Below are 16,389 nucleotides of genomic sequence, written 5' to 3'. Positions count from 1 at the left end.
CCAATTCCCCATAGTGTCTGGTGGTACAATCATTTTATTGACAAGTTGTGGGAATGTCACCTACTAGAAAACCCAGGAGAAAAAGTTAATTGAATGGGGGACCTGGTCTCCAAGAGTACTCTGGGGCAGAATGCTGTGTAACATCATAGCCTAGGCTAAAAATTCCTGGAAGGATGGCGTTATATACCAATGTACAGCAATATATAGACACAAAAAGTGTATTCGATGCTGAAACCAGTATTAATTAACAGAAACATTTGTATCCTGAAGAATCTATTACATTCTACTATATGTTATTATGGTTTCTCTTTAGCCTCCTGGCAGTAAGCCCGACCTGAGCACAGGCTGTGATTTCCATGTGCGCAGCAGTAAGCCCGTGCTCAGGTTGGGCTGTCAGAAATCCGCCGCATGCTCTACTGAACTGGGTCCCGCATGCAATCAGCGCTGCCAGCGGGACCCAGGCTTCTCCCCAGAATCTTTTTTTTCCTATTTTTTCATCCGCCGGGTCCCCAAGTCCCCTCTATTCTTCCGGGGACCCGGCGGCCAATCAGTGCGCGGCGGGGGCGTCGTTATGTCACGCGGCAGGGCATCTTCATAAATGTAATCAATTCACAAAATTTGTGTTCTAGTCTTTTATTTATATGCAGAATGTGTACCAGGCTTTTTACTTAAGAATTGGAGGCTGAAAATTCTAGAAATTTTTTTTACCGTTTTTGATTCCTATCCTAATTCCAGACAGAAATGCACCGCCAGGGAGCTTAAGAAAAAAAAAAGTTTTAAACAGGTGTCCAACACTGGTTTGGCCACATACTTCCCTGAAGTGCCCTTTATAGGCTTTTTTCTTAGTGGTCATTATTGTCTAAGCAACAAGCTTGCAATATCTGTGTGAACTGTGCAAACCTGAATATATTAAAATAAAACAATCAATCCAAACCATTCTATTTTCACGATGGCTAGCCACACATCCAGAATAGCATGCAAGTTTTGATACTGAGTATTTGCACAGTATAATTTTTGGAAATAACATTATTATAATACACATTTGATATGGAAAATATTGTTTCAGCATTCTGTATTTTATTTATAAACCACATACATTCTTAAAAGGAACCTGAAGTGAGAGAGATATGGAACCTGCCATATTTATTTCCTTTAGAAGAATACCAGCTGCCTAGCAGCTCTGCTGATCACACTGGCATCAGTAGTGTTTGAATCACACACCTGAAAAAAGCATGCAGCTAAGCTTGTAATATCTGTTTGTTCCAACAACAACAAAAAAACTGATCTGCATGCTTGTTCAGGGTCTATGGCTAAAAGTATTGGAGACAAAAGATCACTGAGTGCCATGCAACTGGTATTGTTTAAAATTAAATAAATATGTAAGCCTAAATATCCCCTCCCTTGAGGTATCCTTTAAGAACATCGGCCCAAATGATGACAAAATGTTGCTTTAGCTATAGTAAAAAAGCAAGCAAATGAAAAAAAGTGTACAAGAACTACTGCTAGGAGAGTTTCTTGATATCAGCTTAGAACCACAGAGGTCCATTTGTGAGGGTTAAAGAGGTTTTTTACCTGGGGACAAATGTATTAATAGAAGTCTCTTACTTACCGGAGGATCATAATCTTCAGCTGTTACTGTGACTATCACTGTTCCCTTTAAGGCATCTGGAGCCACCACTCCCCAGTATAGCGCTCGACTAAATATAGGTGAATAATCATTCATATCCTGAAAAACAATAAGACTATATTTGTTTATTTTTTTCACACTAGATTTAAAATGAGATTACTGGCAACAATGTCATTTTCCAAGTGTGCTCAGCCACCGTTTCTCCTATTTTAAAAGCCATTTACTGCAGTCAGCCTGCAGCACTTCAAGACCTATTACTACAATTTAACTGAGGACCCCAGAGAAAAATTCACAATATCACTTAAATGTGACATGAAGTGCAAAAAAATGTTACCTCAGACTTTAAAAATAAGGCTCTTCTTGTCAATCAAATATAGACAATGTTTATTTTGGGGTTGAAATACTGAGGCAGAAGTAGAAAATAGGAATGGTGGGTTGCATGCAAACAAACACACATTCATGTTGAGATTTGAACATTTGCAGCTGCTAGCAAACTTTTGGTCATGTTTTCCAGCAGCAAACTTTTTTCCCCATAATACCCAGCATGACTTTCCGGGTTTTCTTCACAAACTAGTGTGCAAACACGCCCATGTGGGAATGAATGTTTTGACATTTGTCTGGTAAACGACACTGCATACCATTGACGTGTATTATGTCCATAGCATGTAAAAATGCATTCAGACTTAATTTGAATGAAGCCCTTAAACTTCATACAATGTGCCTTGGAAAAACATATCAAATCTAGAAAACAAATCACCACGTATATAAAGCCTTACATGTTTTTTGTGGCATTCCTGCAGATGTGCAGCCCCTTTGTGCAAGTATCTACTTAGATTATTATTATTATTATTTATTGTATTTATAAAGCACCAACATATTACGCAGCGCTTAGATGAAATTTTCTATGTAAAGTAACTAGATAACATGTACAGAATGCTTCTTAAATTACAAGGAATGAATCTAGATGCTACACGTTGATTACAAATGAAACAATTTTTGAGGCTAAGACATAACTTCAATTCAATTGAGAATTTTTAACAGTAAGGAAATTAATTGAGTGATAGATTTAATACTTCCTGTACATAAATAATCATTAAAACAATAAAAATCAGTTTCTGTAGAACTAAATGTATGTACAGGAAGACCCTGTTTGAACAACATAAGACAAAAAAGTATGGTAAAAGAAATAAAGTTTATAAAATCCCTAAGTATTGCACACACTGCAGTTTTTTTAGATGCATTCTTGAAACATTCTGGCATGTGTTGAAAAAAGTATTGAAAACTGACACATTTTTATGAATCTAACAGTTAGAAGTGATAATTTTAAATAAATATTCAAATAACTGAGTTTTCTGTACAGCAGGTCCAGTGGTAAAAAGGAGGAAAAAATGGAATGGGACCATGGGCTTGATACACAAAGGCGTGCTAACTGTTAGCACGCTGGTGATTTGCCAATTATCGCGCCTAAACTCAGTTTAGGCATGATAAAATAAACTCGCGTGCAAAGTTTTGCGTGCGCAACGCCATTAAACCCTATGCGACTAAAGCGATGCTAACCTACTTAATGCAATGCTGATCATGCCCAAAAGTCTTTAGGTGTGCTAAGTAGGTTAGCACTGCTTTGTGAATCAAACCCCATGTGGTGATTACTGAATCAGGATCCCTCTTTAAGGCTGCTTACACACCAAGACATTACAGGCGCACGTTAGTGCGCCTGTAATGCTCCCCCAACGCACAGCAATGTAACACAAGTGGGCTGTTCACACAGCCCACGTTGCGTTACATGTAACGCTGCACGTTCTGTGCAAAGTGCAGCATGCTACGGCGTTGGAGCGGCTATAGCCGCGTTAGACTGTTTGCACATGCGCAGTGGGGGGCGGAGAGGAGGCGGGGAGAGCCAGCTACAGTAGCCGCGCACATGGCTACTTAATATTCACTGCACTGGCGGGCGCTGATTGGCCGGCGGGACCACGTGATGCGGAGTGTCTCGCTCCGCATCACGTGGTCCCGCTGGCCAATCAGCGCCACTCTGGGAGACATTATAGGACTCGAGCCGCCTAACGCGGCTCACTCTACCGTCGGCTCTTGCAGCACCATACGTTGTGTTAGGTGCACGTTATGCGACCTTAACGTGCCACCTAATGCAACGTCTTGGTGTGCAAGAAGCCTAAGAATGTAGTTAGTAGTAAGAACTACAGTATTAAAGACAATGCTGTGCATAGTATGAAAGTATAATATATCAGTGCATTTGCCCATGTGGGCCTATGTATATAGCAAAGACTAAACATGCATTTAAAAATCAGGATCAGAAACCTCATCTATGATGTTTAAACCCCAATTTTAATAATCCTGCAGCTGCACACTGCTTACCATGATTTCTGTCCTGGTGGTTTAAAGGGATTGATTTAATAAATAGAGGTAAATACAGAATGGATGTGGATACTGCATTATTTAAGGTGCTCATCAGTGATACAGTCTTGATTGTATAACTTTATCAAATCTATGACGCAGAAAGGTAGATCTAATGTATATAGTTTGATGGATAGATTAGATCAGCGATGCCTTCACTTTTTCAGCTTGTGACCTACTTCAAAAATTATGAATTGAAAATTATCTACCAGGTAGAATTAATCTAAAAATGCAAGCTACATCTGCAGCACAAGCACAGCGATAATCTAGTGATTATCGCAAGCTGCCAGTCAATGAGATGCATATCATAGAGTTATCCTCAGTAAGCCAAATAGAACAGTGCTTGACTAAACAGAGTCACAATATCATGCTTACAATATCATGCTCATTGTTCTCCAAAACTGTATTCAGCAGTAGCACATAATGTTTCTAAATGCGTGGCTCCCCACCTTGCAACATCATAATCCTCTACACTGCTGTGTAAAACTGGAGGACATCATATCACACTAAAATAATCCAGCCAAAAAGACAGAGTATGATGCATACATCACTCAAGAGGCATCTACCAGAAAGTCCTTTGTGATCTACCGGTAGATAACAATCTATGCATTGGGCCCTGCTTTAAATAACACCTCATATTACACAAATGTGGTAAGAGTGTGCTCAGCATTGTATGATTAAAACAAAAGAGCTTTTGGATTTATAAGTGCACTGCTTTGCAAATGCATGGCATAAAGATTGATTTTGGTCTACATGTATTTGTATATAAGCTATTATAGATTTCCTTTTGTTCTCTTAATAGTTTTGTGAATTATATTTGTTTTTGAAGCTAAGGGCCCATATGCAATTAACTTTTTCTCCTGAGTTTTCTCCTTAGTGATATTTTCAAACTTGCCAATAAAATGCCTTTAAAACCAACAGCAAGCAAAAAAAATGACTTAAATGGTTTTGAAAGTTTTTTTTCCACCTTCTTTTTGGTACTTTTTGCAAAGTTTTCAACTACCACATATTATTAGAGAACAACACTGCATGTTATTTTTAATCATATTTACTTTATACTTTCTAAATCAGTGACCCAGGAAGGGCTCATCTATTTTGACCCTGCTCTGACCCCACAGGCTGCATGCTTGTTGCTGATGTCTGACTCAATAAAACTAAAAGTAAAAGTAATGAAAACTTCTGCCAGCAAAGTAGCATTATTAAATCAGATAAAATGGAATTGTCCATATTTATCAGGTTCAGGTGCCTTTAATAGAGCTGAAAATACAAATGTTGGAATATGCAAAACATAGTAATATGGCTGTGGTGTCATGTTCTCTCTAGGGATGGTCAATGAGATGTAAATAATTGATGCGGGACTATGTGAATGTTGTTTTGAAAAATTCCACCTCAGTAGATTGGTCAATTTTCAAGCTACATAAATTTGCATTAAAATGTTGCATAATCTTGCATCAACTTGAAAATATATACAGCTCATTGACCACCCCCACTTCTCTCTCTCTCTCTTTTTTTTTCTTGCCGACTACAGATTTGTGGATCAAACAAAGGAAAAAAGTGTCTGTAATAGTAATATACAGTAAATTACAACAGTTTTGTTAAATTGAATTTTAACTGAAGTTACCATAAAGAAATAAAGCATTTAGAAAATGTCCAGATAGTTTTCTTTATCATTAATGCTAAGCACAAATTCATGATCTGACCTGAGAATAGACTTGTTGCACAGTAAATTGTTGAAATACATATTTGACTTGATGGTAGCATGGATGCCTGAGCTCTGATACCCTCCAGCCAAGTGAATCCAACTGTCCCCTGATAGGACTGCTGTCCAAAGCATTTGTATGTTCCATTTTCTACTTACTAACATAATAAATATAATTTAGGACAGTTTGTGCCTGAGGTTATTCCATATTAATATGAACAGCATATGTAAATCAGCTAAATAATCAATTTATAATAATGCAATCTTCTGGGAATACGATGAGAAATCCAACTACAAAGCTAAAGTCTAGCAACAGTCTACATGTTTTGGGACCTTGCCAAAAAAATAAAAATAATTTATTTGTTTGTATTAGGTAATAGTATCACAGGGTTGAAGAATCCAAAATGTATCACACACCATTTCTATTTGTGACAAAAATATTTCCTTGGTAATGAGAGATAACAATACAGGGCTAATGCTCATTACAGTGACCTTTATTGGTGACATTTCAATTAATTAGGATTTATTATAACCATGTTTTTCACAGTCATCTTAAAAGTATCGTCTTCTCCATGACTACTTAAATTCATTTGAAGAATAACATTTTTTAATGACTTTTAGATATACTTAGGTGTATATTTATGTAAACACATTATCTTGCAATAAATACTTGTACAGCTATGACAGCCTGACATTTCTACATGAATTTTTCCAAGCACACAGCTGTGTACATATAAGCATGAAATATATCTACTTCTGTGATTTTGAGCCAGTACAATTCCCCTTTTGACAGCAAACTCCAGGAGAGCAGTTTAATCTGCAGCATCAAGGACAGCATTTATGCTGTAAGCAACATTTATTTTTTGTACATTTACTTATTTGAGGCTTTGCATAAAAACAAAAAGAAAAGGGCATATTCTGTTACACTCTTATCTTTCCAACAGAGTTTTGCCTCTCTGCCCACTTTGCCTTCTCAAACATCTCTGTAAATCTCTGTAAAGGTGGTATTCAACATTTCCTGGGACATTTTTTGTTCCTATGTGAAGTTATACAGTGTGAGTGAATAATAGACTGGTGAGACCTTTGAAATTACTGATGAAGAGTTGAGTGATTCCATTTAAGTAAGATTTTACATTCAAGAGTTACGGTCAGGCATAAAATCGACAATCAATTCTTTATTTTTATCTGGTAAACAAGTAATTAGCATGCTAACCAGGAAATCCAAAGGTTAAAAATCCTCTTACTTTTATTCTCAATAGAATATAATTTCCCAGTTCCCCTGGCTCTTATTTGGTACATTGCCGCACAAAGGAAGTTGCTGGGCATGCTGGGTTTTCTTTTTTTTTCTTCTTTAACTAATGCAGCCTGATAGGCTGAAGCCTCTTTCTCTCCTGTTTTCTCCTCCCAGACCTTTATTCCTCTCTGATTGGCCAATATTTCTCAATGCACTTTCTACTACAGATCTGGGTGGGAGTGTCTGAAGACTGGGAGGAGGGCCGGCAAAGATACACAGACAAAGTAAGGGTTTAACACAACATCCCAAAATAAATGCGATTGTTGGTGCCACATATCCAACAGGCATGTACTGTAGGTAAAGCCTTCTGCCAGCATCAAGGCCAAATTAACCCCGTTCAGCTTTTTGGCAGAAAATGTGCAGTTTTTTTGCATGCATTGTTTATGCATTTAAGTTAGTGTATACATTTTCACATGCAGGCTTCCAGAGCTTGCAGGAATTTGCATATAGATGCATATTTTTATGTGAAACACGCATGAAAAAAAACCCAGAATCCTGCCTCAGAACTGCTGGACAAGCCTGATTCATCCATACTGTCTTCAACTATTTTTCTCTGGACTAGTCAGGCTCATCCATACTGCCAGGGAGGCTATTTACTAAGACTCAGGCCTCCTTATGATGTAATAATATAAACTTGCATGGCCTCATTCTCTTACAAATAGTTGGAAAAGGAAGCCATCAGGTTTTATTATCACCCCTATCTTTTTCCAGGCTTATGAAGGTGAGTAAGAAGTTTTTGTCCCATTGTTCTTTCTGTTAAAACAGATTGTTATAGTATGCTTTACAATACATTGCAAATCACCAACATATCCACAATCTGGCCTTGTTCATGGCTTTTCTCCTCTTTAAAGAAAAGTAGCATTAAAATCAATGTATAATTCTCACAATTGGTGAGTTATTGCTGAATTGCTGTTAGCCGTTGCAATGGGAGCCCTCCTCCCTTTGATAAATACCACCCTGAATGTGGGAAAACATTTTTTCTGGACAAGTATAGGAAGAAGGGCTACATGCATACTGCCCCCCCCCCCCCCCCCCCCCCATTCCAGTCCACAAAGGCTGCATAACTAAATAAGGGTCTCATTGGTATATTAAGGAATGGACTACCAGTGATTTTTAACCCTTTCAGGACCGTGTGTCTCTAACACCTTAAAGGACAACTGAAGCAAGAGGGATATGGAGGCTGCCATATTTATTTTCATTTAAACAATACCAGTTACCTGACTATCCGGTTGACCCTCTGCCTCTGATACCCTAAATAAACATATGTAGATCAGGTGTTTCTGACACTATTGTCACATCCGATAAGATTAGCTGCATGCGTGTTTCAGGTATGTGATTCAGACACTACTTCAGTCAAATAGATTAGCAGGGCTCACAGGTAACTAGCATTGCTTAAAGAGACACTGAAGCGAAAAAAAAAATCATGATATTATTATTTGTATGTGTAGTACAGCTAAGAAATAAAACATTAAGATCAGATACATCAGTCTAATTATTTCCAGTACAGGAAGAGTTAAGAAGCTCCAGTTGTTATCTCTATGCAAAAAAGCCATTAAGCTCTACGACTTTCAAAGTCGTGGAGAGGGCTGTCTTCTGACTTTTTTTTTATCTCAACTGTAAGGGCCTGTTCAGACTATCTGCGTATGAAGAATGCGTTTAAAATCAAAGAATGCAAGTTGAAAAACGCATGCGTTTTTCTTGCGTTCTAATGCGTATTCTATTGAGTCTTGCACACACACGTGACCCAGGGGAAAAAAAAGAATTATGGGAACCGCAGAGGAAAACGGACGCTAAAAACGCAATAGTACGCGTTTTTGATACGCGTCCATAGACTTTCATTGCGTCCGTTTCTATGCGTGGACGCACAGAACTGCGTGCAGCAATGCGGATGAGAAACATATGCGTCTCATACGCAAACATGTGAACTAGCCCATTCAAAAGCATTAGGAGCCGTTTCTATGCGTTTTTGGTACCCAGACACGTTCCCTGAAAACGTCTAGGAACGCGCATAGTCTGAACAGGCCCTAAGTAAAGAAATGTATTTTTCTCTGCCAGAGGAGAGGTCATTAGTTCACAGACTGCTCTGAAAGAATAATTTTGAATGCTGAGTGTTGTGTAATCTGCACATATTAGAGAATGATGCAATGTTAGAAAAACACTATATACCTGAAAATAAAAATATGAGAATATTTTCTTTGCTGCTAATCTTCTAGTAATTATTCATAGTACACAACCAATTCAGTATACCATATTTTTTTTTCGCTTCAGTGTCTCTTTAAAAGGAATTAAATATGTCAGCCTCCATATACCTTTCACTTCAAGTTCCCTTTAACCCCTGAAGTACCAGCGGTCTCTGCACCCTTAAGGACCAGAGACTGCTGGTACCAGAAACCGCCAGATACTGACAAATCACTGCACATACCCACCATAACCGCCTTCCACGCTGCTCTACAGGAACTTTAGGCCACTCACTTTGCCGTCTCTTATGACAGAGCTCTGTGAGCCGGTCAGGAGCCATTTTCAGTGGCTCCTGACCCTGTGATCAATGTAAGCCAATGAGAGTTGCTTACATTGATGGACAGGGTCAGGAGCCAATGAAATTGGCTCCTGACTAGCTCAGAGGGCTCTGCTGTCATAGAGACAGCAGGGCGAGTGAGCTGCGGTGGGCTGAGAGTGGAAAGTTTGTCAGGAAACCGTGGAAGCAGCAAAAACCCTGGTAGCACCAAGAATGCCCGGCAGTGAGATGAAATCTACACCCTGGCAGGTATAAGGGGATAGATTTCAATCACCGCTGTCCGTAAGTGATTAAATTGTATTAGGCCCTTAATTTTAAATGAATGCAGATGGTACAGCAATTCAACCTACACATTAGAGATTGCAGTAGGCCTTTGCCTGGTATTGTTTAACAGGAAATAAATATGGCAGCCTCACTTCAGTTGTGCTTTAAATAGAGTCTAAAGCCATTTTAAAAAATAGTTTTTACCTCTTATTTAGATGATGACCAGGGCTAAAATGCTGCATTTATAACCCCCACATCCCCAGAGTAAAAATCTGGGAGTGCTTTCTGGTAGAGGCAGAGGTTAGGGCTGTAGTTCTGCCTCTACTCGCATCAATCCCTAGTATTTGGGGGTTACAAAACCATTGTTCTGCCGCGGGAATGTGGCGTTTTAGCCCTGGCCATCATCCTAAAGCGAAATAAGGTGGTAAACCCCCTAAAGACCAGGATTTCATAATTGGCCACTGCAGCTTCAAGGCTAAGCTGCAGGGCTGCACAACACAGCACAAAAGTGATTCCCCCCCACACACTTTTCTCCCCACCAACAAAGCTCTCTGTTGGTGGGGTCTGATCGCCCCCCAGTTTTTATTTTATACAAATACTTATTCCTAATTTTTTTATTAAATTAACGTATTTTTTAATTTATTTTTTATCCTCTCCCTCCTGCCCACCCCCCGCCAGCCAATCACGGCGATTGGCTGTCATAGGCTTCTGCCTTTGAGAGTCAATCACTTTCTTATCCTCCAGGGGGGCAGCCGTGTCACACAGCTGTCCCCAGTACAGCGCTGCTGCTGCTGATCGCAGCGCTGTACTGTGTAAATAGATGGCGATCACACTGTCTAACAGTCTCCCAAGCTGCGATAGCCGCTCAGAGACTGAAGACGGGGCGGAGCTCCGCCCACGAGAAAGAGATGTGCGTGCAGCCTGTGCACAATCTCCTACAGTAGCCGACTCCAGGACCTGACGCCAATTGGCATTAGGCGGTCCTGGTGCTGCTGCCACGACCATGCCCATTGGCATGGGGCGGTCTTGAATTAGTTAAGGACCAGAATTTTTTTTTTCACATAATTCGTTTTGTGATCACTGTTGCTGGCTCGCAGTGATCACAGGTTCAGGAGCCAATTAAATCAGCTCCTGATTGGTGTGCAGAGCTCAGCTATTTGTTAGACAGCTGAGCAGGTGGGCTGAAGCGTTGCCAGAGCAATTTGAATGCTGAGCGCGATGGGACCACACACTGCAAGTGTAATTAAAATTACACCCTGGTAGGGATAACAGGGAATAAGCAGGATGTAGGTTTCATTTACTTTGGCCGAAAGGGTATAAAGAGCCACATGTATCATCACGTTTTAGTTTTTTAAAATCATATCTCTGATGTTCTGGAGGAGTGTCACATTTTGTAAAACAATAGCATAAATGCCCTTGTTAATCTAAATGGTCACTTAACCACTTGAGGACCTAGGGCTTTCTACCCCTTAAGGACCGGCCACTTTTTTTCCATTCAGACCACTGCAGCTTTCACGGTTTATTGCTCGCTCATACAACCTACCACCTAAATGAATTTTGGCTCCTTTTCTTGTCACTAATAAAGCTTTCTTTTGGTGCTATTTGATTGCTCCTGCGATTTTAACTTTTTATTATATTCATCAAAAAAGACATGAATTTTGGCAAAAAAAAGATTTTTTTAATTTTCTGTGCTGACATTTTTCAAATAAAGTAAAATTTCTGTATACATGCAGCGCGAAAAATGTGGACAAACATGTTTTTGAAAAAAAAAAACCTATTCAGTGTATATTTAGTTAGCGTTTACAAACTATGGTGCAAAAAGTGAATTTTCCCATTTTCAAGCATCTCTGACTTTTCTGACCCCCTGTCATGTTTCATGAGGGGCTAGAATTCCAGGATAGTATAAATACCCCCCAAATGACCCCATTTTGGAAAGAAGACATCCCAAAGTATTCACTGAGAGGCATAGTGAGTTCATAGAAGATATTATTTTTTGTCACAAGTAAGCGGTAAATGACACTTTGTGAGAAGAAAAAAAAAAAAAAAAAGTTTCCATTTCTTCTAACTTGCGACAAAAAAAAATGAAATCTGCCACGGACTCACCATGCCCCTCTCTGAATACCTTGAAGGGTCTACTTTCCAAAATGGGGTCATTTGTGGGGTGTGTTTACTGTCCTGACATTTTGGGGGGTGCTAAATTGTAAGCACCCCTGTAAAGCCTAAAGGTGCTCATTGGACTTTGGACCCCTTAGCGCAGTTAGGCTGCAAAAAAGTGCCACACATGTGGTATTGCCGTACTCAGGAGAAGTAGTATAATGTGTTTTGGGGTGTATTTTTACACATACCCATGCTGGGTGGGAGAAATATCTCTGTAAATGACAATTTGTTAATTTTTTTTACACACAATTGTCCATTTACAGAGATCTTTCTCCCACTCAGCATGGGTATGTGTAAAAATACACCACAAAACACATTATACTACTTCTCCTGAGTACGGCGATACCACATGTGTGGCACTTTTTTGCACCCTAACTGCGCTAAAGGGTCCAAAGTCCAATGAGTACCTTTAGGATTTCACAGGTCATTTTGAGACATTTCGTTTCAAGACTACTCCTCACGGTTTAGGGCCCCTAAAATGCCAGGGAAGTATAGGAACCCCACAAATGACCCTATTTTAGAAAGAAGACACCCCAAGGTATTCCGTTAGGAGTATGGTGAGTTCATAGAAGATTTTATTTTTTGTCAAAAGTTAGCGGAAAATGACACTTTGTGAAAAAACACAATTAAAATCAATTTCCGCTAACTTGTGACAAAAAATAAAATCTTCTATGAACTCGCCATACTACTAACGGAATACCTTGGGGTGTCTTCTTTCTAAAATGGGGTCATTTGTGGGGTTCCTATACTGCCCTGGCATTTTAGGGGCCCTAAACCGTGAGGAGTAGTCTTGAAACGAAATTTCTCAAAATGACCTGTGAAATCCTAAAGGTACTCATTGGACTTTGGGCCCTTTAGCGCAGTTAGGGTGCAAAAAAGTGCCACACATGTGGTATCGCCATACTCGGGAGAAGTAGTACAATGTGTTTTGGGGTGTATTTTTACACATACCCATGCTGGGTGGGAGAAATACCTCTGTAAATGGACAATTGTGTGTAAAAAAATCAAAAGATTGTCATTTACAGAGGTATTTCTCCCACCCAGCATGGGTATGTGTAAAAATACACCCCAAAACACATTATACTACTTCTCCCGAGTACGGCGATACCACATGTGTGGCACTTTTTTGCACCCTAACTGCACTAAGGGGCCCAAAGTCCAATGAGTACCTTTAGGATTTCACAGGTCATTTTTGTTTCAAGACTACTCCTCGCGGTTTAGGGCCCCTAAAATGCCAGGGCAGTATAGGAACCCCACTAATGACCCCATTTTATAAAGAAGACACCCCAAGGTATTCCGTTAGGAGTATGGTGAGTTCATATAAGTTTTTATTTTTTTGTCACAAGTTAGCGGAAATTGATTGTAATAGTTTTTTTTCATAAAGTGTCATTTTCCGCTAACTTGTGACAAAAAATAAAATCTTCTATGAACTCACCATACTCCGTACAGAATACCTTTGGGTGTCTTCTTTCTAGAATGGGGTCATTTGTGGGGTTCCTATACTGCCCTGGCATTTTAGGGGCCCTAAACCGTGAGGAGTATTCTTGAAACCAAATGTCGCAAAATGACCTGTGAAATCCTAAAGGTACTCATTGGACTTTGGGCCCCTTAGCGTACTTAGGGTGTAAAAAAGTGCCACACATGTGGTACCGCCGTACTCAGGAGAAGTAGTATAATGCGTTTTGGGGTGTATTTTTACACATACCCATGCTAAGTGGGAGAAATATCTCTGTAAATGACAATTGTTTGATTTTTTTACACACAATTGTCCATTTACATAGAAATTTCTCCCACCCAGCATGGGTATGTGTAAAAATACACCCCAAAACACATTATACTACTTTTCCTGAGTACGGCGGTACCACATGTGTGACACTTTTTTGCAGCCTAGGTGCGCTAAGGGGCCCAACATCCTATTCACAGGTCATTTTGAGGCATTTGTTTTCTAGACTACTCCTCGCGGTTTAGGGCCCCTAAAATGCCAGGGCAGTATAGGAACCCCACAAGTGACCTTATTTTAGAAAGAAGACACCCCAAGGTATTCTGTTAGGTGTATGACGAGTTCATAGAAGATTTTATTTTTTGTCAAAAGTTAGCGGAAAGTGACACTTTGTGGAAAAAACCCAATAAAAATCAATTTCCGCTAACTTTTGACAAAAAATAAAATCTTCTATGAACTCGTCATACACCTAACAGAATACCTTGGGGTGTCTTTTTTTCTAAAATGGGGACACTTGTGGGGTTCCTATACCGCCCTGGCATTTTACGGGCCCAAAACCGTGAGTAGTCTGGAAACCAAATGTCTCAAAATGACTGTTCAGGGGTATAAGCATCTGCAAATTTTGATGACAGGTGGTCTATGAGGGGGCGAATTTTGTGGAACCGGTCATAAGCAGGGTGGCCTTTTAGATGACAGGTTGTATTGGGCCTGATCTGATGGATAGGAGTGCTAGGGGGGTGACAGGAGGTGATTGATGGGTGTCTCAGGGGGTGGTTAGAGGGGAAAATAGATGCAATCAATGCACTGGGGAGGTGATCGGAAGGGGGTCTGAGGGGGATCTGAGGGTTTGGCCGAGTGATCAGGAGCCCACACGGGGCAAATTAGGGCCTGATCTGATGGGTAGGTGTGCTAGGGGGTGACAGGAGGTGATTGATGGGTGTCTCAAGGTGTGATTAGAGGGGGGAATAGATGCAAGCAATGCACTGGCGAGGTGATCAGGGCTGGGGTCTGAGGGCATTCTGAGGGTGTGGGCGGGTGATTGAGTGCCCTAGGGGCAGATAGGGGTCTAATCTGATAGGTAGCAGTGACAGGGGGTGATTGATGGGTAATTAGTGGGTGTTTAGGGTAGAGAACAGATGTAAAGACTGCACTTGGGAGGTGATCGGACGTCGGATCTGCGAGCGATCTATTGGTGTGGGTGGATGATCAGATTGCCCGCAAGGGGCAGGTTAGGGGCTGATTGATGGGTGGCAGTGACAGCGGGTGATTGATGGGTGGCAGTGACAGGGGGTGATTGATGGGTGGCAGTGACAGGGGGTGATTGATGGGTGATTGATAGGTGATTGACAGGTAATCAGTGGGTTATTACAGGGGAGAACAGATGTAAATATTGCACTGGCGAATTGATAAGGGGGGGTCTGAGGGTAATCTGAGCGTGTAGGTGGGTGATTGGGTGCCCGCAAGGGGCAGATTAGGGTCTGATCTGATGGGTAACAGTGACAGGTGGTGATAGGGGGTGATTGATGGGTGATTGATGGGTAATTAGTGGGTGTTTAGAGGAGAGTAAACGCTGCGCTTGGGTGGTGATCTGATGTCGGATCTGCGGGCGATCTATTGGTGTGGGTGGGTAATCAGATTGCCCGCAAGGGGCAGGTTAGGGGCTGATTGTTGGGTGGCAGTGACAGGGGGTGATTGATGGGTGATAGGTGATTGGCAGGTGATTGACAGGTGATCAGTGGGTTATTACTGGGAAGGATAGATGTAAATAATGCCCTGGCGAATTGATAAGGGGGGGTCTGAGGGTAATCTGAGCGTGTAGGCGGGTGATTGGGTGCCCGCAAGGGGCAGATTAGGGTCTGATCTGATAGGTAACAGTGATAGGGGGTGATTGATGGGTAATTAGTGGGTGTTTAGAGAAGATAACAGATGTAAACAATACATTTGGGAGGTAATCTGACGGCGGGTTTGCGGGCGATCTAATGGTTTGGGTGGGTGATCAGATTGCCCGCAAGGGGCAGGTTAGGGGCTGATTGATGGGTGGCAGTGACAGGGGGTGACAGGGGGTGATTGATGGGTGATAGGTGATTGGCAGGTGATTGACAGGTGATCAGTGTGTTATTACAGGGAAGAACAGATGTAATGAATGCACTGGTGAATTGATAAGGGGGGGTCTGAGGGCAATCTGAGCGTGTGGGCGGGTGATTGGGTGCCCGCAAGGGGCAGATTAGGGTCTGATCTGATAGGTAAAAGTGACAGGTGGTGATAGGGGGTGATTGATGGGTGATTGATGGGTAATTAGTGTGTGTTTAGAGGAGAGAATAGATGAAAACAATGGATTTGGGAGGTGATCTGATGTCGGATCTGCGGGCGATCTATTGGTGTGGGGGGGTGATCAGATTGCCCGCAAGGGGCAGGTTAGGGGCTGATTGATGGGTGGCAGTGACAGGGGGTGATTGATGGGTGATTGACGGGTGATTGACAGGTGATTGACAGGTGATTGACAGGTGATCAGGGGGGATAGATGCATACAGTACATGGGGGGGTCTGGGGGGGGGTCTGGGGAGAATCTGGGGGGTGGGGGGGTGATCAGGAGGGAGCAGGGGGCAGGGGGGGGGGGTATAAAAAAAAAATAGCATTGACAGATAGTGACAGGGAGTGATTGATGGGTGATTAGGGGGGTGATTGGGTGCAAACAGGGGTCTGG

At 41.3% G+C, this 16,389-nt stretch overlaps 1 protein-coding gene across 1 annotated transcript in view; it reads right to left on the bottom strand.

Moving 5' to 3' along the window:
- PCDH15 (protocadherin related 15) overlaps nucleotides 1-16,389 on the bottom strand; it is a 1,564,441-nt gene that overhangs the window by 447,028 nt on the left and 1,101,024 nt on the right. Inside the window, exon 22 of the mRNA XM_068257852.1 lies at nucleotides 1,610-1,726. Coding sequence (XP_068113953.1) covers nucleotides 1,610-1,726 — 117 coding nt within the window. The remainder of the gene's footprint in view (nucleotides 1-1,609; nucleotides 1,727-16,389) is intronic.

This window comes from Hyperolius riggenbachi, chromosome 10, assembly GCF_040937935.1.
Source record: "Hyperolius riggenbachi isolate aHypRig1 chromosome 10, aHypRig1.pri, whole genome shotgun sequence".
Classification (NCBI taxonomy): domain Eukaryota; kingdom Metazoa; phylum Chordata; class Amphibia; order Anura; family Hyperoliidae; genus Hyperolius; species Hyperolius riggenbachi.
This window is presented reverse-complemented; position numbering and strand designations above follow the sequence as displayed.